The sequence below is a fragment of the Gasterosteus aculeatus genome, chromosome 13, assembly GCF_964276395.1.
Source record: "Gasterosteus aculeatus chromosome 13, fGasAcu3.hap1.1, whole genome shotgun sequence".
Classification (NCBI taxonomy): domain Eukaryota; kingdom Metazoa; phylum Chordata; class Actinopteri; order Perciformes; family Gasterosteidae; genus Gasterosteus; species Gasterosteus aculeatus.
The window spans coordinates 14,868,189-14,894,912 of record NC_135701.1 but is presented as its reverse complement, the minus strand read 5'-3'; the positions used below and the strand labels follow the sequence as shown (position 1 = coordinate 14,894,912).

Sequence of the window (26,724 nt, the reverse complement as noted above, 5' to 3'; positions counted from 1 at the left end):
GTGAGTACCGCAATGTGTATTTGTGCGGATACGGTGAGTTCAGAGCACGAATCTGTGTCTCAAGTCACTTCTCCTGCCTTCACCTGTCTCTACCCAGAGCTCTGGCTGGGCCACGAGGATCGCAAGAGGCTCCACGAGTTTGAGGAGAAGTGTGTACAGGCCTACTTCCACGAGAAGAGTGAAGGCCTCCACGGCAGTCAAATCAACAGGATCAGAGCCACGGCAGAGAGGTCTGATTGATGTTTAGATTGATCGCTATTGACCAGGAGTGTAGGATGCAGAATTGAAGGGACGTTGGACGTCTGTATGTACGCGTGACACACACTATTATGCAGTATTTTGTCACTGTGGAAAGCGCCCTGTCACTGCCTTCATATTATCACATTACGAGTTCACTTTGTTGTCAACCGTGAGATTTCCTATAAGGCAAGAACATCAAACATGGACCATCACTTTTAAAAACACTTTTTATCTACCAGAGCCGAGGAGATGTGCACGATGGTGGGGGAGGTCTCGGAGAAGGTCATCTTCATTCAGGACAGCCTGTTGGATCTGGACTGTCAGCTGGGCCAACTCCAGGACCTGTCGGCTTTGGCCGTGGACACCCTCACTCTGCTCTCCGCTTCGGACAGCCTGCAACAGGAGGAGGCCCGCCTGGTTCAATGTCGACTGATCACAGCATCCCGGCACACCCTCCCTCACAGCTGGACCCTCCCTCACAAAAGTGAAGCAGGCTGGGATGAACTTCAAGTGCGTCAAGTCGTGCCCAGGTCGTGGGGGAGTTCCCCGCCTTCTTTGCTGGAGGGCTGTACTCGGGAGTGCGATGTCGGCGCTAAGGGAAGCAGGGGAGGCAGACAGGGGCACAGCGGAGATGGAGAGGAAGGAGTACAGCAGGTACTTGCTGTTGACATTTCATAATGATAACTGTTAGATAGAATGAAGATTTTACACCCAGCACCGTTTTCTCAGCTTTGAGAAACGTTTGCAGTTTATATTTATAATTCTTATTTATATTTCTCTTTCCTTGCGATTTACAGTCTGCAACTGTTGCCCATCCCGGGCAGAATTGGCTGGTCGTCCCTAGACCTTCGTATCATGCTTCCCTCTCTCACTCTTCCGGAGATAGTGTTCATCTCTATGGTTTCAGGGATCCGACACCCTGTCACTCTTGTGGATCATCTCCTCTTTCTCCCAGAAGCCTGGAGTCAGCGCATCATAAACTTTGGACATGTGAGCCACACCTGCACCCAAGTCAGGAGGAAACTTCCGTGGAAGAGGAGGAAGAAGGACCAAAAGAAGGAGAGCAAGGGGAGGAAAAGACCCGTGAAGAGCCGTCTAGTGTAGAATTATCCAGAGCCTCCTCCAATGCTTCCCTTCTGTCGGAACCTCGAGACGTCTCTGAGGGTTTGGTCAATCCTGCCTTTTCTCTGGGTGATTGCCGACCAAGTTCTCCATCCGGACATTCCAGCCAAAGCGGGAGGACTGTGAAATCTTCGGGATGGGCGTGTCCGTCAAGTGACCGCCCCTACGGCGCTTGCGCATCCCTGTCATCGAGTGTGGAGAATATCCCTTTCTCTGGAGCGCCCCTCACTCTGATGAGAGGATCATATCCTTTGCTCAATGAACCGAGGGACAAAGAGAGTTTGTCTGATGGAAAGAGTTTCAGGGACGACACATCACTACTGTGCAGCAAGAGCAAAGGTAACGGTTGTTTACTGCAATGCAGGGGTTAGAAAAGGTCATTATTTATTACAAATGGACGGTTTCAAAGAAAAAAAGAAGCATTTGGCGATAAATCTTTGTATTAAGCATGCAACTATCTAACTATTAACCATCTATAGTTCTATCTTCTAGTAATAGAACTATTTAAAAAGATACATAACATTTTACTATGCACAGCACCCTTTTTTTTCTATGTCCGTCAATCAATTTAATTTAGTATTATCATGTAGCCCCATTTTCTAACAAACCACGTGTGTTTTGGTTCCCGCAGAGTGGTCCAAATCCTCTGACTTCACTCACGTCTCAAACGGCAAAAGAAAAAGACAAAACAGGAAGACGGTGAAGATTCAAGAGAGCAGCCCACAGACTGTAAGATGTTCACAGTTGTCTGTTGAGTTTTACTTTATTCATGGTATTTGAAATGTGTCCATGATGGCTCAGACATGCATGGATCATAAAACCTGCTTACTGTTTAGTTTTGTATTGTCTGAAGGCAGCGACGCAGTCAAATCTGTCTGATGCCAGCTGGAGAAAGTACCGGAGATTGAGAGGAGAGCCGACATGTTGGTCGGCTTCCACCAGTCTCAGTCAACTCAGTGAGGAAATTAACACTATTTCATGTTAAGATCGTATTGATACTGTATTTATTGTTTACTGTCTTAGAATATTAAAAATCTCAAAATTGTTTTCAGATTTTGAACCAATGGATTTGTTGAAAAAGCAGGTGTTTTCCCAACAGGTAAAACATGTGACAATTTGTGGGCTCACTCTGTTGAAATATTAGAAATATTGATGAGGAATAAGACATGTTGAGTGTAAGCGATGTCCATCGGCCTTCAGGATGTGTGGAGCCCCACTAACTCAGCATGGAACAGCCGGGCCCGATCGATGAGCCGCAGATCTTCGTAAGTCTGCCTGTCTTTTGTTCTGCCGGAACACTTTCAAAACATGTAAGGATGCGTTATGATCGTATTAAATATTTTTTCTTTATGAATTTGATATAGTTTAGTGTGGGATAGTGGGATTTCCCCTGAAGGTATTTATGAACATTTCATATAGAATATATCTGTGTAGTTAATTATTTTGTCATCGTGAAATTTACTTTTTTGTGTTTCATTTGCTTTAGCAAAAAACTCCTCATTCCAGTCCTCCGAAAATTTGTATCCAAACTATTCAGGTATTGAGATATTATGCAGAATGTTGCTCCCGCAATTTTGTTTTACTTGATTTCAACCGCTTTTATACCTGGATCTATCATGCATCTGCTTTATGTGTTACTTCTGAACTATTTAAGCTCTTTTGTTGGTCTGTTGACAGCTATGGAGAGAAACAATCTGATGAGACTGGCTCACACGATCCCATTCACTCCTGTCTCCATTCGAGGTAACTCCTTTGTTTGTGGTCACAGTAAATTTATTTCCCATGAATGACCATTTTTCCTTTCATTGACTTAATCTTAAACTGTTTTCCCTCATTCTCTGCAGGAGGTGAAGAGGTGAGTGTCTACTCTCTGGAAGAATTGTCCTCTGATGATGACCCAGAATGTGGCACAGGTTCCTCCTGGTCGACACAAGGCCTGTCCGCCATGCTGCAGCCCCTCTCCAGTGAAGTGGGCTCTTTGGATGGGGGTCTCCGGCAGGGCTGCAGGGTGCTGTGTACCTGGGCAGAACGCGACGTGCTCAGACCTGGTGCGGTGTACGTGGTGAAGGCCTTCAGGCCGGAGGTGGTTCGTGCCTGGCAGAGGCACCTCCATGGTAGTACGGCACTGCAGCTTTGTTTGAGGGTGAGTGTACCTAAAAAGGAAAGTGATATTTCTCAATAATAAGAGAAAACTGCTTATTTTTAGTTACATGTTAAACCTCCTCTACGTTGGATACCTCTGAAGGAGATCCAGCAGCAGAGAGCAGCCCAGAAGATGATGCAAGTCTTCAACTCGGTCAAACCCGACGATATGCATCACTCGCCGAGGTGTGTGTTTTGGTCCAAGTGTATATGCCCATGTGTGTTCATGCATGTACTAATGCCCCCCACACCCTCACCCCCCCCCCCCCCCCCCCCCCCCCCCCCCCCTCTCCACCACCAGGTTTCTAGATGTAGCGCTGGTCCTCTGGCATTCAAATGGCCAGTGGCTGACTATTGAGAGGAACATGTCCGGGGACTTCAGGAAGTACAACAACAACACCGGAGAAGAGATCTCCCCCTGCTGTTCACTGGAAGAAACGCTGCTGGCGTTCTCCCACTGGACATACGAGTACTCATGCAGAGAGCTCCTGGTGCTCGATATGCAAGGTAGACTCCTCCGGACCGTGTGCTTGCAGATTGCCCTTGTATCCACTTATGTGTGTTTCATATCAGTGATGATGTGTTGTTTTTAATCGAAAGGTGTAGGGGAGGAGCTGACTGATCCTACAGTTATTATAGCAGACGATCAAAGGTACGTTTTAGAAACCTTTCAATGATCTTGAATACAGATTTGTAAAAAATGGATAACCTTTTTTCTTTACCCTATTGCAGTTGGAGTAGAAGTGAGATGCTTTTTGGTCCAGATAACCTCGGAGATGCCGCCATCCGCGGTTTTCGGCAGAAACATTCTTGCGGTGCCTGTTGCCACAGACTGGGCCTAGCAGGTCAGACACGTTCAGCGTTCATTGGAAAGAGAAGGAATGTGTGCGTCTTAACATTTTTAAAACATGTGGAGAAATATTTTACCAAAATAATATTTAATATATTTAATTTAATCAACAAAGGATTCATTTTGCACTGTGGGTTATTTTTTTGCGCATGTGTCTATGCGCTTTAAATTGTATGTCACCTCTGTGTCGTCACTCTGGAGGCCAACGTTGGCTCTGAGATAAATCCCCAACAACTTCAAATGAAGACGCACCAACAGCCAGCTAATTAAGCCGCGAGTGTTCGTTTATTCCTATAACAACAGTAGTGTCTGAGGCATGGGGGTGGGCCCTGCTTTGTGCGTTGTGCTTCGTGGCCTTTGATTACATATTAATCATGTCTTTGTGCTGGCGATGTGCTGCTGAGACATTAGCTTTGATTAGCTATTAATTAACGTCTCTGGGTAGGCACGGTACCGGCATCTAGAGGATAACTGCTCGGAAAGAAACTGTGCTCAAAAACAAACAAGCACACAAACACAAACATTCAGACACAGTTGTTTTGATATTTCAAAGGTGCATTGTGTTTGCTCTTCAATCTTCTGGTGTCCTCTCCAACACTTCTCCGACAAATCAAACCAAATTATTCATGTTGGATGCATGGACTTCCTCCCAGGCCTGTCAGTATTCTCTTTCTTGTGGTAATGACTGCGTTATTGGAGCGACATGTCGCTTACTGATGTTTCTGTTGTTCAGATTTAAGAAAAGGTCCGTACAGCTGCAGGAACAGTGGCGAGGCGGAGCCGACAAGAGGAGAGGAACAAGAGGCCGATGAAAGCCGGGTGTAAACGCTGACCCAGGAAGCAGGGAAGGAACCACATATGCACTTTTATTGACACATGTAAGACAAGGCCAGGAGGTTTTATTTGTATAGCACATTTCACAGTACAAACCATGTCTTCTTGAACAGACACTTACACGTGTTCTCTTAAAATATGTTCAAATATGTTCTCGGGTGTCCTGCTTCAGCCCTGATTCCTTTGCAGGGGGATAAAAGAGTGAACTGTTATCACAAGCCGTCTGTGACAAGACACTGGAGAATTTATCAGTGTAATATGAACAAAGGATTCAATATATTAAGTAAATACTGTTGGCAGCAGGTATTCTTTAAAATCATTATTCTGTGTTGGATGACTTATAATAGAAAATATAGTTTTTTTAAGATGCAATCGAAATGACTATTTTCTGTACTTTGTATGCAAATATTTTGACATTAAAGCAACGACAATTGTTGTTGTAATTAACAAGCACTTATACATTGTTGAGTTAAGTATTTAACCATGTATGTGTGAGACAAAGAGAAAGCAGAAATGCATCCATAAAATTTATTTTATTTTTTTCTTCCCACAACAAAATGTCTACAAAAGCGATAAAATATAGAATTTAACAAAAATCACTTCAGACCTTCATATTGTATGTACATCTCAACGGAGGACTCAGAGAGGGCTCTGCATAGCTCTGAACTTCCACCCATGCTGATCCATCGAATGTGGATCTGTGACTCTTCAAATGCAAATGCACGCACAAACCGTCCGTCACTCTCATGTGAAAAGAAAAAAAATCTAGAGCAGAGCTGATGGTTTCATAGAGGAGTCAGAGTTTGGAGTCCAGCAGAGTCCCCTTTCTCCAAATGAAAGAAAGCATAACATGTAAAAGCTGTTTGTCAGTGTAATCAAATACACAGTTCTCCTTTTTTTATTGTTTTTTTTTCAAGTAAACTCACATAGTAGAGCATCTACGCCTCACTCTACCAATCCTTTTTCTCCTCACTAGCTATGGCACTTTGAAAACAACAAAGAAAAGGTCTCATTTTATTGTATTTTTAGTTTAGTTAGTCCTGTTTAAGAGGTGCTGAAGACCAATAACCTTCTAGGTTTCGGTTACAGATTGCTACATTTTTGTTTCACTTGCTCTTGCTAGGACGTAAAGACATTTTAAACAATAAATTAACATTTCAACACTTCGCCCACTGTGGTATGCATTAAGAAAGTATACAAAGCATTGGTAGAACACTTTATTCTCTCGCTCTCTCGCTCTCCCACACACACTCACAAAGGTTTTCTCAGAAAAGGGAAGATGTTTGGGTTGGAGTAAATTTGACTAAGTGTAGGAAATGAAAATTTGAAGTGTATTACAAATTCCTGCGCAGATTGTGTGAGTCTGGATGATGTCTAGTTGCATTGTGCGCTCTCAGATGTCATTCTGTGTTGATGGAGTGGTAAAGGCGCGTGATGTGTTCTCACACTGAACCGGCTACTCCATAACATTCAGAATAGATACCCCCCCTCACCCCCACCCACACCCACCCGCTGCCGGTTGACGGTCTCTAATCTGGTTCAATAAGGCCAGTTCAGAAAGGGCAGTTCACTGTTACTATACTATCCCACACATTCAAAGGTTGAGAAAATTTTTTTTTAATCGAACAACATTTAAATTGGTTGTGTATAAATAAGAGCATTTTATTTTTCAAAAAATTCCAGCTTGTGAAAGGAATTTCTTTGAACTGACTGAATTAAGGTGAAATTTGCCCTGAACCCTATGCCCCCTTTGTCGATAACGCCCCCCACTCCCGAAACTCACAATATCATGAGAAGAAAAAAACACAAATAAGCCCCAAATGTTTCATTGCAATGAAACGTCATGCAAATAGAACAAAACAACAATAGGATAATAGTAATAGAAGAATAGTAGTCATAATAAGAACGATAATAATAGTAAATAGTAATAAAATAAAAAATAATCTTACAATGCAAACATGACAGTAGTAAATGCCTTCAGTTCTTATTGCTACAGTATCGTACTTACAGTGTTGCGTTGCCACTCGTTCTTGCCAGCACATGCCCTTTCATAACCCCATCCAATCCCTCTGATTCACAGTCTAACAAGGGAAAATAATAGGGTCACACACAAAAACTTCATATTCAGAGTTGGAATTCACTGTCCCAGGGGTGTTGTGATGGCGCTTGTCTCATAGCTTACCAGTGGACTCCCCTCACTGTCCCAAAAGCAGCAAAATAAGCAGTAAACACGATTGTACAGTGTTGACAAAAGCACACCAACACACACTACATATACTTTTTGTTTTCCCTCATGTGCTATGTAACAATGTTCATCATAAAGTCTGGACTCTAAAGAGATGTGGACAGTGAATTCATGCTCTATTAGCACATACACACACTTATCAAAGCCTTGTCTGGGCGCATTCCGTTGCCAGCATACCTTTGCGGCGTATGCCGTTTTTATTTTAAAAAGTTAATTTTATCATGACCTTTTCTCTCGTAAATTTGCAAAAATATCAAACCCTCTTTTAATGCGAAGTCAGAAAAAGAGCTTTTCCCTGAGAGATGCTTTGTAGTGCATCAAGCCTTAATGAGCAAGTGATTGTCTTAGAGAGTCACTGGCCTCTGATCTGGGGTCGGGTCAGGGGTCAAAGGAAGAATCCAGCGGATCGTTTGAGCCGATCCCTAGTGTTTAACAGTGACACTCGTTTCCCATGCGGCCGACATCGTTTTGTTCACCATATGAAAAAAACATGTGAGGATGGAAATGATCGAGTGTTTTAATGTTAAGTAGTCTGAGCAAGTTGGACATTTGGCCACTGTGCAAAGAACATTTGCAAACAACAAACAATTTTAGTGCTAAATAACTCGATTCTCAGTCATAAAATCACTGTAAAATTGTAATTTGTCTACAAATATTTAGAGAACAAACTGTAATTATACGGTATAATTAGCTGATCAATGTTGGTTTATTATTGGGTTGTGGGTCACTTATTTTGGTAATTAGTCTTACGGTAAAACTGACTTTACACAGTGGCCAAATGATAATCACCATTAATGTAGAAAAAGCAAAAAAATGATATCAATCTGTAAGTGCTAATGAATATACAGTGACTGACATGAAAAACAAAAAATGATTGTCTATCACAGCTTTCTGTGTGAATTGTCAATGTAATATTGCAGCTTTAAGTGTTAAAGATGACTGGATTGGATCAAACTCTGTATTTCTTCACATCTTTCAGTCAGTGCTCTGTGCTATTCCCTAACCCCAGATCAATATTGTGCCAAATTGAAACCATGCAGAGTGGTGGAATGAGATGATCGTTAGACACTGACGAAGAGAGTCAAATATAGTGCATTTTAGTTTTAAACTGCAACCCTGTTCTGAACAGCTGAGAACATGCAGAGGAGGAAAGGATAGAAGTAAGATCAGGAAGGCAGTGTGAAAGTTATTGCTCTTTAGAGAAAAGGGTCCTCCATATTCTCAGCCTGGAGTGATTGACATCCACCGACTGAATTGTGCAAATAGTGATGGGAGGGGTGAGAGCATACAGCACTCACGGGTTTATGAAGCTTCTAAAGTTGTGAGTTGAATTCAGGTTGGATTTTGTCATCTTTTATTGGTGGATTTTTTATCCTCCACTTCTTTATTGGGATTTCTATCCACCTCTGTTTTTCTCACGTTGAGGCCCTAATACATAATAAATGAAGGGCAGGGTGAGACTGGGTTTAATGCGAGGTCCTAGTTTCTGATTGTTGTTTGTTTTGGGTTGATTGTTCAAAAGCAGTCCAGCATTGAATTTCACGTAATTATTGCAGCGAGAAGAAAATGATTGATAAACTGGCAAATCTGCCAGATTATTTTTCTTGGAAAATAGAATATTTATGTATATGTCTTCAACTTGAAAAGTAGTAGCCATTATTTTCTTTTAAAATCCGTCATAAGCTCTCTTTACATCTTAATAAGTTCTCATTAGAAGGATGCATTACCTTCTTTACATATGAACAAAATCCAGACAAGGCTTCTATATATCAACAGAACCCGAATCGATTCCTGGTTTTACCCAATATTCTTTTAAAAGTCTGGACTTTACAAATTCTGTACACAAAAATCTATCAAATAAAACAAAAACACATAGACAAGGTATAGTCAGCCACAGCGGGCTGCTGTATATTTAAATTACTAACTTATTTTAACAGAACAAGAAGTAATACTGGAATCCGCTCTGCACTAGAAGAATATCTACAATAGCTTTTCTAAATCAACAGTTCCCTTCCCCATTGGCCTTCTTAAACTTCACCTTCATTTCCTCATGTAAAAAAAAACAAAAAAAATTAAACAAACCCCAAAGATTTTTTCAGTGTTGAAACAAATTAACTTACCCATTTCTTTTAAAGATTGACAGCTTACAATTGTTCCTAGATGTTTTAAAGTCTGTACATTTCTGGTCAGTCAGTTCAGAAGACGGGAGGAAACCCCACGTGTGTTGTGGCTCGGGGCGAGTTTCATTTATATATACATTCTTCAGACTGTATCGGTGAACAGGATGGGATAAGTGCTCGACATTCCTAGTATTGTTGGCGGTAACTGTAAGTTTCTGGCGGATGACTCCTCTCCCCCCGGCATGAAATGAGGCTCGGGGAGCGCAGGGATACGCGGCTGCCGCGTCGATGACATGGTCGCCGCGTCTGTGCTCGTCTGGTCGGGCGCGGCTGTCTTCTCGTTTTCTCCGTCGTCCGCTGATGCTGTTTGTTGCATCGGGACCGCAGGCAGTCACTTGGGCATGGCCATGGCGGAGTTGGGGTCGGGGTTGAAGAGTTCTTTGTAGAGCGGAGGGAAGAGGACGTTGACGGTTTCTGGGTGCAGCTGCTGGAAGGCCTGGAGCTCCTCGGTGTGCAGCGTGCACAGGGCGGACAACGTCGGGATTCGGCTGATCAGCTATCGATGAGAAAGAACGGGGACATTTAGACGGATACGCTAGAGATAACGACAAGGTTAGAAGTGACTTCATGTTTTGTTCTTTCACAATGTCGCACCCGTCCTTGAGGCTGAAGGATTAGCTTGTCCTACCTTTGCCAATGCATCTTCGTCCATGTGGTTTTTCTGCATAATGTGCTGCAGAGCAAAGTAGATCTTCTCCTGGAGCTTCTGGACTTTCCGAGGCTCCATTAGCCACGGGCGATCTAGGTGGGGAAAAAGGAAGTGTTTGTTTCTTTAATGCAAACAATTTTTGAGTTGACATGATGATAGGAGAGCTTTTCATAAAGTTGATATGGCTCAGACGAGACTCTACACAATGGTGGACCTACATGGATTTAACTTTAACTCTGCCGCTACATACAGAGAATGACAATTCGGTTGCATTCTGCATAGTTCTTTGCTTTTGTCCAAGCACAGAGGTGCATGCAGGTTGCTTCCTTTATTTTAAAAATATTAGGTGATGTGCACTGACCTGTGGAAATGAGTACAGCTGCCGAGAACAGAGCGATCTCCTCCTCTGTCAGCTCCAGTGAACACAAACTCTTGGCAAAGTCAAACACTGCACTCACTAAGTCGTCACAACCTTGGAGGGAAACGGAGAGGAGAGGACAGACAAGGGCACAACAAAAAAGAGAATCTCATTACACTTATTCCAGTCATGTATGTGGTGATGAGTAAAATTGTCTCACAGGGGAAAAGTGTTTTTTTTTTCATTTCTTTCTTTGTCCTTGTCCCCTTTTTTTTCAAATATCAGCCAGCCTTTTCCCCTCATTCATACCGAAAAAATACTCAGGTGAGTGGTTTCTTACCGAGAGCTTTGAACATCTGCATGCCTCCGTACTTCCCTTCAAAGAGCACCGTGTTGTTGAGAGGGTTGAACGCCCTGCACATCCGCACCAAGACTACCTCCAAACAACCTGGACGGGCCGCGGAGACGGATTGTCAGGGTTTTGTATTTGGTTAAAGAGCACGATGAACTACATTGTCCGACCTTTAACGCGACAAAGAGGGACCCCCGGCCCCTCACTGTTTGTCCAATCAACGCACCTGACTTGAGCAGCAGGATTTGGTCGTTCTGGCACAGTTCCATGAACCCTGAGATGCGCTTGGCGAACTCCACCACGTACTGGATTGCGTGGGTGATCTGGATGGCACACTGCTGCCACAACACGTCCCGAGGCTGGACCCAAACACCAGCAGATTAGAGGGAATAACCATAACTTTACCTCAGTGAGTCAGTGTTTTTTTTTTCTGCAGACCAGCTGGAGAGTAACTACTTGTTTTGCAATTTTGTCTACTATGCAGATAATTATATGAATATATGTGTACATATGTGTCCCAGTGACCGAATCACTAAAACTATATAAAAATAAAGCCTTTACTGTGTTAAAAATAAAGGGGAAAATGACAGCCAAACTGTATTTGAATATATTGTCCCACCTTGCTCTGGTACATCTTGACCTCTTCGTAGGAGTGTGTCTGCCAGGCTAACTGCTGCAGCTCCTCTGTGGTGTACTGACATGTCTCCAAGTGGGACTTGATGATATTCTGAGCAATACGGTCTGAAAGAGAGTGATGTTCATTCGTTTATTTATTAGTTTCAGTACAGTGTGGTCATTCATTTATACATTTGACACATGATATGTGTGTATGATTTGATATGTGCCGCGTGTTGGGTGGGGCAAGCAGGGCTGCAATGTACTAAACAAATGGGTTTTGTACACTTTATTCTGTTCTGTAACTATGCACTGCTATATGTAAACCGTTTAGGGGACTGCTTAATTTATCATTCCCTTGTATTTGTGTTAAATACTTTAGTTTAACCAGATCTTAATTCATGCTACATACAGTAAAGGGACACTTTGTCAGCTATAAATCCGTCTGATCTCCTGTTCTGTACTCAGATTAGAACTCTGACTCTTGGTTTTTCTTCCAATAATGTAAGCAGATTTTAAAGGATGACCTATTCATCGGTGACTGTCTTGAAAACAAAGCAAAATATAATGCGGTCTTTACCCAGCTCTCCCATGCTGACGTTGTTGGGCCCCAGCTGACTGTCCTGGTAACCTCCGTAGCTGAACAGGTTAGGCACTGGCGTCAGGTCGTACACCGGCTCCTGTTTGATGTGCTTCATGCCCGACATGTCCAAACCCGACTGGTCTGGAGATGGCTGGGTAGAATCCATCCCATAGTATCCCCCTTGGACTCCACCTCCATTACCATGGCCGGCCTTGGGCAGCTCAATGACGTGACCGTTGGCATAGGTGCCCCCAATCTCATGGTTGAGGGTGGACAGTCCGTTGGTCAGGCTGGTGGAGTAAACTCGTGCTAGAGCTTCCGCTTCGCCCGTCTGCTGCTGCCGCTGCTCCAGCAGCCGCGCCTGGTGCTTCTGGACCTCTGCATATAGGCTGTCGCGTTGCTTCTTGGACATGCGACCAAACTTCACAGCTGAGGGGACATGGAACGTATCAAAATGAATTGAAGCTTTTGGATTCTCCAGGGCGTAGGAATACGGCGGCGTATTAAGTGTGCATCTGTATCTGGTTGCACAACACACGGGACTCACCGTCTCTGGACATTCCGAGGGCGAGACATTTCTGCAGGCGGCAGTGTTGGCATCGGTTGCGGTTTGTTCTGTCGATGAGGCAGTTCCTCTGGCGGGGGCAGGAGTAGGACGCATTGTTCTGCTGACTCCGTCTGAAGAAACCCTGTTCACACGTCAACAAAGAGCATGAATGAAAAAACGTAAGTGTACCCGAAGAGCACAGAATCCGCTTGATGGAGTGCACAACTTTTGAAGACAAACAAAAAGAGGCTTTGATGAAGTACTGTAAAGGGCCTCACCTTACATCCCTCACATGTGATAACTCCGTAGTGGATGCCTGATGATTTGTCTCCGCAGATTTTGCAAGGTATGACTTCGATTTGGGCTGCAAATGAAAATGAAAAAAGGGGCATGAGAGACATGCACTACAAAACACAGTTCTGGCACCACCAGCACACGACATTTGTTTGCCGTCAAAAAACGGGTCTCTTTTTGCTCTCTCTATCACAAGAAAGAACACACACACACACGCACGTTTAGTTCTCCAACCTCAATACATTTAGGGTTTAGCTTTGTCTTAATCTACACATTTAGAGTAATTACTTTTCATTTGCATCGTTACTCACTGTGTACCGGCAGCTCCATGTATGATCACAGCCCGAAGGCACAGAATATGAACAAAAAGTATCTCAACGTAGCACGCAGATATGCAGACACCCTCTACTGGTGTCTTTGTGCTCGTCCATGATATGTGGAACAAGATAGCCACGTTTCTTAAGAGATATGAGCTTGCAGGATGTAGCGGTAGGCAGGTGTGTCTGCTGAGATGGCACACCGTCTATAAAGAGATTAGACAGCCTATCTAATCCTAAATTATTTCCCGACGAGCTGGTTTCCTCCTCTGGTGAGCACGGGCTTAGCCACAGCTGAAACAGCCGTTCACATGTAATCTCCCTGCGTAGTCCAATCTTCTGTACGCTCTGCACGTTTTATGAACGTTCTCAAAAGCTCCGAAATAGACAAAGTCACCAAGCAGAAGTAAATATACAACTTTTGCGGTCGTGAATGAATGAATTTGAACTGATGCACCAGAACTGATTCATGGCCCTGCTTCTGTCCCCCTTCCCTGATAGGTTCACTTGCTTTTCCGCCTCCTTGCGGCCATCAAGAAAACATGTCTATGGGACTACAAACTGACCCCAGGTCAGACGCGATCCCAGACTCTACACCATTACCCTTCATTTTAGTTATTTTTCTATCATTCAATATGTAAACGGGCCTTCGTCCACTTTATTGGCCACATGTGAAATTTTAATGTTCCTGTAGCACCTCAACAATAGATGCTATTGTGTCCTTTTAAAGTGGGATGTCAGTAGATGAATTACCTACGGACGGAACAACACACTGTTTTACTGTGTGCTTGAGGTATTGTATCCAATGCAGTGAGTTCTGCAGCGGCTGGAAACGTGACCCATTTCCAATTCTTGGCCAAATGGCTCCAAACTGGGTCAGAGCAGAGCACTGGACTGGGACGACAGACTTCACACATACAGAGCTGTCAATGAACGTGGCCTGAAACACACTATTTATAGTCAGGAAAAACAGGTCAGTTGGGCCCAGGACATGCGTGTTATCAACAGTGCATATATGAGCACGTATGAGCTCAGAAAAGACAACGAAGCATGAGCCACACTTCTGTCCTCTTCTGACTCCCTTTGCTGTACTCAACTCTTTAGAGTTACGACTGCTCATCACAAACTCTTTGATTGAATTGTTAATCATGAAACAATTCATTCTCTTTGCGTTTGGATAAAGCTGAATGTTTTCAGCCAGCACCTGCTGCTGCCTTGATGTGGATTTACATACTTGTTTCTGTTGATTTCTTAGAAAAAGCTCTTTTTTCCACGTTAGAGGAATGTGTGTTCCTCTCCAGTGATTACATTATATCTTCACTGTATTTGGTTTTACCCCATGGGGGATTGTCCTCCTCTTTGTCCTATCATTCAGCCCAAAGGAGCGAGGGCGTGTGGGCATGTGCATTGTTCTAACGTGTGTTTCCGAGAGGGCCTGAGTGAGCGTTTCACTTACAAAAACGACACAGAGAAAGATAAAGTATGCGTAGATGTCTGTGTGTTTGAAAAATGTGTGTGTGTGTGTGTGTGTGTGTGTGTGTGTGTGTGGGGGAGTCTGTTAGCATTGTTTTGTGTACGTTGTGCTCATCGCCAGCAGGGACTGTCAGGTAGGATACAGGGAGACGGTCATGACAGCATCGCTGTTGCCAGGGCGACCACCCACTCGCTGCAGTCGTCTGGCTGTCACAGCGATGATGTGCTAAGCTGTCACACTCTTAAAAGGAAGTGATGTCATCGGCTTGTGGAGCCAACTAGTCTATCGTCAGTGTTCATCCTGTCGCCCTCTCTCAGCCGTGGAGGCTTTTTGAATTGTTTACCAGAGCACCCACTTCCATATCCAGCAAACAATACGTGCTCGCTGCCTTGTTGCACTTCAGCTGTGGATGACGGCGGAATTAAGACGTGTAATCTGTTGGGTGTTTCGAGGAGAGTGTGTTATCCTTGTTTTAAAGTAAGGATCTATGTTAATGGATTTAGGTATCTGCTTTTCTATGGTTGTACATAACAGAAACGTTGCACATTTTCAAAACTATTGAAAAAGTGAACTTCTAAAATGTAGTGGCACGCGCAGAGAAAGGTCTCTAATGCAGCTATTCCCCTAAACCCTTTTTATGGGTATCAATTTCCAAGTGAAAGCTTTGTCGAAAACAACCACTCACTCAGTCTGAGCTGAGAGACTGACAGCGTCCCCTGCTAATGGGAGCACAAGTGTTATCCTGAGGTTATTATGTAAGAGCGGAACTACAACACGGGCGATTCCTCCGCTAAGAGGAGGATCGAGTCTCTCAAGGGAGAAAAAGATGGAGAGAACTAACAAGATTCATTTCACACAGAGCAAAGATAGTTTTAGTGTGCACTACATGTATTGCAGCACTGTGTGTGTGTAGCTGATTGTGGCCATGAGGGCTGTATTCCGCTGGCACCTGTGTTATGATAATTGATTTTTAATGAAGTGAGGATCTCATGTGTATTTCCCGAGCTGGCCCTCACTCTAAATATAGTCCTAATTATCTACATTGCACTGCAGAAAAGAAAAGCATCAGCCTAGCACCAACGTTTTAATGATAATTCATCTGAAACGCACGAAAGCGAAACACACGTACACATTTTAAAGGGCAGTTTTCCCCATTTATGAGGACAAGGTAACAGCAAATGATTGCCACTAGGTGTTGCTATACATGTTTAGCTTAAATGTGTGTTTGTGTGCACGTGTGTGTGTGTGAGTGTGTCACAATGTGCAGCCTAGCTACGTTTCATTTATTCAACCTGCGGGGTGGTCTGCAAAACAAACATACCCAGAGTAACACACACAATATAGTGCAATAAAATAACTGTTATGTGAGCAGTTGAAATCACTTTCTACCATAACTTTCTTCAATATGAGGCACTTAAGAAAGGCAAGCACAACTCCTACTGTACTCCCAGGGGTGGATTTGTTGAGGATGAATGTGGGTGGTATCTCCACTTCATTAAATATATGCATAGCGTCTTGCCTGTTAACGAGATATCTTTTGGGAAAATGAAGGAGATCTGCACTGCACCCCCCACCACCCCTTGTTAAACCCGAACAACTGCGGCGCCGCTCTTAGATGTGTACACACTGTGAAATGTGCCATCACTGTTCACCATCCACTCCATTTTGCATTTGTCTGCATCTGTCTGTGTTCCCCCTCGCTGTAAGTGGCTGTGTGACTGGGAAATCATTTCAGTTTCTGTATTTCATGATCTATTTCCATCTCTCAGCGTAGCTCTGTCTTCCTTGTCACATAAAGCTTAGAGGAACAAACGTTTTTTCTTTTCTTTTCTTTTTTTGCCGATGATGAAAAACGCAGCGAAAACTTTTGTCGGGGTGATCGCTGAGTGGATTAACACACACAGATGGGAATAGCGTATAGTAATACTGCTTGGGTTATGTCCCTTGTGTCTTCTGTCATGTTTTCACTTCATACTGTCCCATTAAAATCAATAAGACACTGTGGTTTCAAGCAGACTTTCAGTATCTGCTGTCACACTTCCTGTAAGTATATCCAGTCTGAGAAAACAAGTTTATCATTTAAGAGTGGGGGAATATCTGCTCTCCTGTCTTCCATAATTTACCTCCTCTTGTGTACAGTAAATATCATAAATGTCATTGTTTATTGGCCTTGGTGGACACTGCAACTGAATACAAGCAATGCTTATTTGCGCCACTATTTATAAAGTGAAACTATAAATAATCAAACATGAGGGATGTCAATATTTGTCTCCTGAAAAATAAAAATCCATTTAACTAAAGAAGCCAAGCTTCTCAAATTTGTCAACTAACAGAAAATAAGTCAAAAAGAGATCACAATAGGTTGGACATTGGGAACATGTAATGAGTTCACTACTATGAGTTCACTATTTTCCCAAATTTAGAGCGGTTAATGAATTAAGAAAAAGAATTGGTAGGTAGATTAAATGATAGTGACCAAAATAATTTGTCAACGCTTAAACAGGAACCGTGAACTCAATGACAGTGATAAGCGTCCCTCACTAAAACGTCTAGATCTGACAAACGCATGCCTGATATATTAGCATGAACCGTCCTCAGTAATACAGTATGTCTCAGTCATGGAGCGTCTTGTCTTTGATGGTCGAGTCTTCTGTTTTGTGTGTTATTGTAATAATCATAATGCCGAGCAAAGTGCCCATCTCCCCTCCCCCATCAACAACCCTCACCGGCAAGCATGTCTTTGTCCACTGAGTAATTCAGACACACTGTTGCTGTATGAGCATACATGCTACCACCCCCAGCCTACCTCTCCCCACCCCCCCCCCACCCCACACACACACACAAACACTTTACCGACGCACACACAGACACATACAAACAGCCCCCCCCCCCCCCCCCCCCCCCCTTGCTGTATGTCAGAGGGCATGAGCTTGTCCAGCCTGCCATGTGGCACCAAAGCACTCTGGGTAATTGCTCAGATAGCAGGTCTGGGATCAGCTGCGGTTTGCTCATAGAATGCTGTGCAGCGGCGTGATTGGATGCCACTGGGAGGGAACAGAAGGGGGCCACTGGCTGTCATCCAGTGCATCGATTCACATGCACACACACATGAACTCACATACACACACACACACACACTGGCAGAGGCACATTCGGACATGCCTCAATGCATACGTTACGGCAAACGGCTTTAAAAAAAAAAAGCAGACTTTACTGTATGATTTCTATGCTGGCCCCCTCTCCCCCCAATACACACACACACACACACACACACACACACACACAGTCTTCCACCCAGTGCAGCATGTGTCCTCGGATGGATAAGAGATGAGGCGTGGGAAAAAATCCACAGGGTAAACCCAACCCCTGCCTGAACACATACATGTACGCACACACACACACACACACACACAGTCTGCCCATCTGCTTACTCAGATCTGCCTCTCATGGTCACTGTACACACACACACACGCACAGGCGTACGCACCCCCTGAATGACCTTTAGGACCCTGGCGGCCTTCGACCTTTCCTTACGGACTGAGAGACTGCAGCGGACTGGAAGGAACGAGTCCAAGTGTGAGAGATCTGCATCTGGTCGTTACCGCCTCGAAAAACAACCATGAGAATGCACACTGAGGCACCCTTACTGACACACAAACACACACAAAAGTGCATACACAGAGTGCTCTAAGCTCTCTTATAAATGTATTTTTTTTCCCCCTCGCTCCTGCCTTTAACCTCACGCTAGCTCCACACTGAGCTGTTAGAGCACGTCTCGGTGTTTGTGTCCCGTCCGGATGCAGAACAAATATGTTTTCTGACACACAAACACACACTGACTAAAATCCTGTCGAGAGGTGAGAAAATGTTTTGTTGGCCATGTCTTCATCCTCCCCGTAACCTCATGCTGCTCCTCCTGTGTTGTTTCTCTTGAGCCTAATTGCAGATGACAGTGTGTGTGTGTGTGTGTGTGTGTCTTCGAGGGGGAAGGGAGAGGAAAGGTGGCCTTCCCAGTGCAGGAGGAGATAGAACGAGAGGGGAATCCATGGAGAGACACAGACAATTGCTTTCATTTGTTAGATAATGGGTAGAGAAACGCTCCCTGTGTGTCGTATCCTATGGAGCCAGTTGGTAGTCAGTCAGATAAAACATCAGCAACAGAAGTGAGGAATGGATTTAAAAGCTATAATGAAGGAAGCACTGAGCACTAAGCAGAAATAGCTGGGGGGAAATTATCTGTGTGCAATTATCAGAACTATTTCCTTTCCAATCTGCCTACATACAATACATACCAACATGAGTAGACAAGTACATGTGCACGCACAGATTGTATCGGCAGACAACAATGAAGTCAACTTTGTTGTTCTTTGCGGAAGTCCTTTTCATTTTGTGCTGCTTAATTCTTCTACTGCGAGAGGGGAAAAGCATGAATAATCCGAATATGTTTATCTGAAAGACCCAGTTAGTAGAAGTTACTAGTTAATTATCTTCAATAGACGTATGATCAACAAATACAAATGAATGTGTGTTATAGATTAAACTACCGAACCGTTTATGAAGGCCACCAGCAGAGATTTGCTTCCCATCAAACAAAATATGGTTTATGTTTATTACATCTCTAGTTATACATTAATAAAGCAGTACCAAATGTTGTATTACATAAAATATAATCTATTAAAGGGACAGTAATTAGCACTCTTACATTTCATACGTTCAAACGTTCCGGTTATTTTCAGGCAAATGATTATTTACGCCTTACATTGCTGCAAGCGCAAACCCAACTTTTACATTGTGTTATTACAGCTACTTAGGTAAAGATTAATGCCCCACTGAGTTTGGATCTATGTGAAACTATCTTGTGAACATTTAAATGAGTTTGTTTGAGTTCATGAGCGTTTTGGAAAATGGTGGGAATGTGTGTGTGTCTCAGTGTGTCTTTTTAAGCTGTTTTAACTGTGTGAGCATGCACGTGAGTCAGTCTATGTGTGTGTCCTCTCCCAGGGACGGCTGCTAATAGCTCGCCTCGGGCAACAATTTAACTCGGCCTAACAAGGTTCTCCCCAAAGTGGCCCCAGGGGCATCTCTCACAGAGGCAAATTGATCACAAAGACTATCACACAGCTCGGTACTGCTACGCCCGGCCTGCTCTGCTCTTCACCTGCTCTCTCTCCCTCTCTCTCACTCCCTCACACTCTCTCTCTAGAGTGGGATGATTTAACAGAATGCGTTACGAACATTAAATCGTAGCCGAGAGAGCAGCAGTCTTGGTTTCGTAATCACATTCTCTTTGTAAATGACAGGAGACCTCACATCAACAGCCAGAGGACGCACAATTGAACACACACACACACACACACACACACACACACACACACACACACACACACACACAATTCATGGTTACTGAGGATTTGGAGAGAGAGAGATAGACCTAATAGAGTCTCTTCAATGAGATTACGAGCACTAAAACAGGCTAATCTTCGTCATTGAGAAAAGATGCCGTAGTAGGTTAAGTCATATTATAGGCTTATTGTTGCTGCTGCGCGCTTTGCACCTGCCAACACTCAACACCTTTACAGTGTGGCATAATACAGTAAGGTATGGACATTCAGCAACATTGGCCTTGACATTTCAAATAGATAATGTGGATTGTCTTTTTGCATGTTTAACTTTGCAACTATTAGGAGACAAATGACTTTTTTCATGTAAATGCAAACTAAATCTATATGTGCAGTATATGTATAACACAAACATACTGTACATCTAGACTAATCTGCTTTGAGAGTTAGTGAAAGTCGAATAGGTAGTTTGCAAGGACTTTGGACGCTACTATTATGAGTGCTGGCGTTATTCATTGCTAAGGGTTTGCAAGTATATTGTGAGGACAGGACAGTCTGTATCTTTGTGCTTGTGCGCATGCGTGTGTGTATATGTCAATGTGCATAGAAGGAAACACAATCTACTGTTTTATCCACCCTCTACCCTGTTATCCCTTACTGTTGCACACACACACACACAGACACACACACGCACACACACACAGACACTCTTGCTCAAGCGCACACACACACGAACGATTACACTATTATATAACTGTTGAGTCTGTCTCTCACTTGATCCCTCTTTTCTTAACTCACTCACTCATTCACTTTCTCCCTTCTAAACTCTCTCGTTATCTCGTGAATTTCAATTCCCTTTTTTATCTTTATCCAATTCATAGATTTTCAAATAATTGAACAATATTTTCATGGTAAAAGAAGAGGAGTCCAGAAAAGGAAAGATTTCCATTCATAAAGAACATGCAAGACAAAAAAGCCACATTTTTCCTGCTTCTATGGTGATTTTTTTTTAACCTAGACTAAATTAGACTAGACTAAATTAGTTAATTGTAGATGTTCTCCATGGTTCTTGAAAACAGAGTTTAGAAGTGCAAGTGAACATGCTCTTGGACTTTGGACCGTCAAATATTGCACTCTATCTCTGACACACAAAAAAGGGTTTTCGACGAGTATAAACATGTAATATATTATAATAAAATTAAATATATATAAAATAAAAATATATATACATAACAATGTATACATACATATATACATATATTGTTTTTTTCTTTTTTACAAAAGCTACCCACCCAATATTATCCACGGTGCCTCTGTTCATACATTACTCGGTTTTTGCTCTTAACAAACACAGTCACCCTCTTCCCCCGTTTTTTAACTTCAATGCAAATCTAAGGGAAATGTGAATATTGAATATCATTGTGCCTCCGTTGCGAGATGCTGGCTTCATGGATGAGTAAAACCGACAAAACAGAAGGAGCTGTCAGAGGACTCTATGACTTCAAGGCAGATTTAGAGTTTAGGAGTGGTTCAGGCTGAAATCCCTCCTGGCTAAGATAAAGTGGAGACACAAACCGAAGCGTGCCGTATAGCCCACGCATTGTGTGTATGAAGATTAGAAATGAGGAAATGAGAATTGACTGAGGAGAAAAACTCTTCGCCTAGACTCCACCAGACAGCCGCAAAGGGATAAAACCAACATGGAGCGCACGCTGAGCACATGCTAAACAAACACAAGCCATGATAGCAGCTCAGTGGGACCACAGAAGTGCTTTTCAGGCCACACACACACAGCATGGCGCCATGTTCTTGGTTGACGGCTTGAAAAAAGGTCAGGCAGACACACACCGTGGGCTTCGTCAAGACAAGAGAAAAGACGGAGGGAAGCGAGTGCTGAATGTAAGCTGGAATCTATTGCAGCAGTAGTCTGGCCGTCCCTCAGCCAGCCAGCGGGGCTGCGCCGAGGGATTAACAGTGTGGCCTGCATGGGCTCCGGGTAATCTCTCCTCTCTTCTTACATAACACTGGGACATTAGTCAGCACAAACGCACAATAAACAACACAATCAACAATGCCGAGCTCGACAGCGGGCCACACAGAAGCCCGATGAGACTACAAACCGGAGTTTCACTGGTCCCGGGTGCTGACGATGTGCGCGATGAGTGATTTCATGGAAACAGTGGAAAACAGTGATTTGGTGAAAGGATCTGTGCGCCAACCTGCTGTCTCTGACTGAGGATGGTGCTGCTGGTTCCCAAATAGACTCCCTCGTCAATCAGTAGGAAACATGCCAGCTTCTATTTGCCATAGCTGTTCATTGTTGTTGCGGTTTGTGCCATCTCCTGGTAACACACGTGTTTAATGTTGACTTACGGTTGAGGATTTTAGTCACCTTTTGGGATTCTTTATATCTTTATATCTCTCTCATTGTTATCCAAACTCCTCTACAATGCATTTTTAAGCAAGAAATATTTAAAAATGGTTTATAATGTACCGCAGCGTAGTTCTAAGCAGATATAAGGTATAAGTGTTTATTAGTGTATAGTAATTGTAAATAATTATAACTTCTCCTATGTAGACATATGTTATTTAATTGCAACCGTGCTTTACTAGACGGTCATTCACTATCTGTTTATTAAACCATGCATTAGTGTAAGGCAGGAGTTATAGTTACATTACATTAGTAAACACATCAAATAATTTAACCAATAAAATGATAAATGTTTGCTCGTAAATTCTAAATATGGTTGATACAGTACCAATCTCTTACATACGCATTGACCAGTTTCTAAAAATGTTCTAAGAAATAATAGGAACAACAACAAAAACATTTTTTTTTAAAGTTTTTTAAAGGGAAATAGGAAATTTCTGCTTCTGGCTCCTGATCTAAAAGTTCTGTACATTTACCCGTGCCAGTTATGTGCTATAGATTTATCTAAACAGACTGCTTCCGTTGGCTTTGACAAAAAAATTGATCCCGGGATGCTTTAGAATCTGACAAATCAATGCTAACACAACCTCCAAAGCAAAGCAGGATTGGACTAATTATATTGGCATGAGGCCGTCATGCGTAGTATTGTGACGGTTTGTGTGTGCCTGCATGCGTCTTTACTGCTTTCTGTGTTTGTATGAGACCACATACCATCTCCCGAGGTAATATGAAGGATTTTTAAATTGTAATAACCACTAATGATGTTGCTTTAGATTTAAGCCTAAACATTTTTCTGTACTCTTATTTTTTACACCGCTCGTCATCACCTTGCTGGTTTCTTGCTCTTTCACACTCACACACGCTCCCATGTGGAAGCAGCATGGGAGATTGTGATTGATTGATAACACATATTGTTATCAGAGGAGATGAGAAGGCGCCGTGAAGCACTCCTCCCCTGTTGCTCCCTTCACAGCTGAACTCTTTGACCCGTCTGAACCGGTGCGTCTATTTGGCAAATGAGCTCTTAGGCTTATTCAAGTATTAGAAAGGTTAAAGGGTAGAAATGTAAGGAAACTAGGAAACAATGCCTGTTACATGTTGGGAAAACCAATCAACCAAGTTTCTGTCATTTTTATGCCCCCTTAGGTTGTGTTAAAACAGAAGAGGTGCTACGCTTATATTGAGTGTTTACAAATTACACAATAAGTAGAAAGAAGTTGATAATATTTTTTTTTTTCATTTTTGGACAACATTTGAATCTGAAGATGATGATTTATTTTTTAAATCCAACTAAGGTAACATTTTTATAATTTGTTTTTATTTTGATATATATGCCCTTTCTTTTTTAGAGGAACTGTGAAGATTTTTTTCACAGTATCATCATGTTGCCGTTGAAAATACAAGAAGAATTACCTTGTTAAGACATTTTACACAACACTGAGCCATATTGAGGAACCCCCCCCCCCCAAAATAGGCACTTTTTACGAGGCCCCGATGATAATAATATGGGTTATTTGGCTATTTCCTGGTCAGGCGATGTGGTGACATCATCTTCGGTTAGGGCTTTAGGAGTTGTAGCTATTGTTAAATGATAATTACCACGGCTCATGAGGGGCCTCTATTTTTTATAACCTTGTGGTTGTGAGCACATTTGTGTGTAAGGGCAGCCGAGACTCCCCCCCCCCCCCCCCCCCACACACACACACACACAGACACACACACACAGGTTGAGAGTGGGGGCCGCACGGCCCACACTGATTTAATTCTATCTGACAAAACCCTTTGGGGCGTGCAGGGAGAGAGAGGAAGATGGAGAGAGAGAGAGCGAGAGAGAGGGAGAAAGAGAGAGAGAGACATGGCGAAAGAGGGGTGAGAGAGATGCTTCAGGGGCCTCTTCTGCCACTACTATAAAGTGAAAGCAGGAGCATTTGGTGTACCCCCCCCAAAGCCTCCAATGCACAAGAGTGGTCGCAAGGTCCATTAAAATGTGGTAAAAATACGAGGGGCACGACATAGGAGTTTGCCATGGGATAAGAGAGAGCAAGAAAGAGGGAGAGATGGGAGGTGTTTGGCCTTCCCATGTTTTGGTTGCCTGAGGTTTGATGGCCTGAAGCTGTGGTGTCAGGAAGCTTTATATGACATTCAAAAACACAAAAAGTGTCAGAAAACAGATGGAAACAGATGCATGGACCATAGTTAGGTCGTTTTAGCTAAATGTTTGAACTTTTATTTTGGTTCAAATTTGAATCCATAAAATAGTATTTTATTTGAATTACTCCACCGTTTATCCTAACTATGAATTATGATGTAAATTACAATATGAAGAAAAAATAATTTAAATAATAAAAGTGGCCTATTATTTATCATCTGATAATATACAAAACTATAAATCCGATTACAATATGGCCATAGTCCAGTATAAAAAGTCAGTAAAGTCATGTGTTTTACTTTGAAGAAACTATATTAATTTGACATCTTGTGTTTTTCTTTTACGCAATATTAGGGGAAGATTTATGTGAAAAAATGAACGTCGCTTCCTTCTCCAACTGGATGTCACAACACATAGTTTAGATGAGTTTAATTGCTTCAACCGTCAGAGGGGCAGTGGAGGTTCAACAGAGATTTAATTCTAGATCATCCGGTTGAACGAGAGTTACAACTCTGCGTCCTTGATAATTGCAACTAAGAGCAGCACATAATTAAAAATGCCAACACACTCAGCTGATAATAATCAGGTGAAAAATTAAAGAGTTCATAAAACGAACGATACAATGCAAATACCGATGGAGAACCAACGAATGGATGCATTCGACTGATTTAAAGGTAATTTAAATATAACTGTAAGAAAATACTATGTGGTAGTAGAAGGAGTTGTTAACCGGTCAGTGTGTGTGTGTGTGTGTGTGTGTGTGTGTGTGTGTGTGTGTGTGTGTGTGTGTGTGTGTGTGTGTGTGTGTGTGTGTGTGTTGAGTTTCCTGATAGAGGAAGAGAGAGGGTGTGTTTCAGGACGACATTGACGTTGCATTTCAACATCCCCGGCGTGGTGCGTAACGTTACAGAAATGTTAGTGGAGCGCGAGTGAAAGTCCCCAATCGAGGTGTTGTACCCTAGAAGATAACGAAATAAAGTCGTTCTTTTGCCACAGCGCCTGATCTGACCTGGTGGAAACCCATCGCAGTTTCCCATTAGTGTGCAAGGGAGCGCGGGAGCTAAAATGATTAAAGCTTTGATCAGACCTCATGCGCCACTTTTAATTTGCAATCACAGATTCCACTGGCTTTGCGCATGATTTTTGCAAAGCTGTCGGCCTGCCTTTTGACACACACACACACACAAACACGCACACACAAATATACTCAAACTTATAAAACGCACGCAGAGAACCCAAATAATTGTTTGTAAGTTTACAGCGTGATGTGCTGAGACATGGAGACAAAACCGCGTCTGTGCCAAAAAAACCTCGCTGAATAAACTTTTATGGCCAAAAGTGTTATAAAGCCCGCCGCGCAACGTGTGCGTGCATGCGCGTGTCTAGCGGGATGAAGCTTTGGGGGGTGGAGGTGGTGGTGCGGCGGTGTTTGGAGCAGTGGGATGGTCTTACCTCGCATGGTGTTGCCGTTGCTGGAGCTGGTGCTGAGGCTCGCTTCCCAAAGCAGCAGTCATGAAGAAACAAACATAAACACTTGAAACGGGAGGGACGGGGCGGGGGAGCTGAGGGGAGGGGGGTCAGGGAGGTGGTTGGCTGCCGGGGGGGGAGATCCTCCGTTCAAAAAAATAACTACAACAACGAAAAGAGTGTCGGCGATCTGCTTCTGACGTCCACGCGCTGCCCTGAGTGGAGGCGTCGCTGCGCTAAAAGCATCCCGGAGCAAAGCGCAGGGAGTCGGGCTGAGGTCGCGCGGTGCGTCGGTCGTTGCGCTCTGGTGGTGCGGTCGCTTTCCTCATGTCATCTGCGCTCTCACCTCTGTGGGAGGGTTTCACTGTTTTCTGGGGGCTGAGGGAGGAAAGAGCGGATAGGAGAGGCTTTACCCGGCGGCCGTGATTGGACTGGAAGCACCATCCGCTCCTCCCACTCTCTCCTTCTCAGCCTCCAGCCCGCAGCCTTTGCGCGCACGCACACACAGGCTGAGCGCACATCGCTGCCACAGTAGC

At 43.3% G+C, this 26,724-nt stretch overlaps 2 protein-coding genes across 7 annotated transcripts in view; one reads left to right on the top strand and one right to left on the bottom strand.

The window, feature by feature from the left end:
* Window positions 1-6,354, top strand: part of trpm6 (transient receptor potential cation channel, subfamily M, member 6) — a 16,789-nt gene extending 10,435 nt beyond the window's left edge. For 3 of the 5 annotated variants that reach the window (XM_040195612.2, XM_040195611.2, XM_040195610.2), the window contains exons 25-40: window positions 98-230; window positions 480-894; window positions 1,038-1,701; window positions 1,994-2,091; window positions 2,216-2,318; window positions 2,415-2,461; window positions 2,563-2,627; window positions 2,727-2,758; window positions 2,849-2,899; window positions 3,040-3,105; window positions 3,207-3,505; window positions 3,608-3,690; window positions 3,806-4,011; window positions 4,105-4,156; window positions 4,237-4,349; window positions 5,088-6,354. In XM_040195612.2, the coding sequence (XP_040051546.1) occupies window positions 98-230; window positions 480-894; window positions 1,038-1,701; window positions 1,994-2,091; window positions 2,216-2,318; window positions 2,415-2,461; window positions 2,563-2,627; window positions 2,727-2,758; window positions 2,849-2,899; window positions 3,040-3,105; window positions 3,207-3,505; window positions 3,608-3,690; window positions 3,806-4,011; window positions 4,105-4,156; window positions 4,237-4,349; window positions 5,088-5,179 (2,519 nt within the window). In that variant the 3' untranslated portion in view covers window positions 5,180-6,354. Of the gene's footprint in view, window positions 1-97; window positions 231-479; window positions 895-1,037; window positions 1,702-1,993; window positions 2,092-2,215; window positions 2,319-2,414; window positions 2,759-2,848; window positions 2,900-3,039; window positions 3,106-3,206; window positions 3,506-3,607; window positions 3,691-3,805; window positions 4,012-4,104; window positions 4,157-4,236; window positions 4,350-5,087 lie in introns of those variants that run through there. The other 2 variants (XR_013451999.1, XM_040195613.2) reach the window with 2 other exon arrangements.
* rorb (RAR-related orphan receptor B) lies at window positions 5,704-26,724 on the bottom strand. 2 transcript variants are annotated; one of them, XM_078086864.1, is made up of 10 exons: window positions 13,323-13,538; window positions 12,996-13,081; window positions 12,718-12,859; window positions 12,168-12,599; window positions 11,592-11,713; window positions 11,199-11,331; window positions 10,961-11,068; window positions 10,624-10,734; window positions 10,242-10,354; window positions 5,704-10,109 (listed from the first exon to the last, which is right to left on the bottom strand). In XM_078086864.1, the coding sequence occupies exons 1-10, from the start codon at window positions 13,339-13,341 to the stop codon at window positions 9,945-9,947; spliced, it is 1,431 nt and encodes a 476-aa protein (XP_077942990.1). In that variant the 5' UTR covers window positions 13,342-13,538; the 3' UTR covers window positions 5,704-9,944. The 2 variants fall into 2 exon arrangements, with proteins under 2 accessions (XP_077942990.1, XP_040051550.2); XM_040195616.2 differs by lacking the exon at window positions 13,323-13,538 and adding an exon at window positions 26,174-26,724 and having other exon boundaries at window positions 9,311-10,109.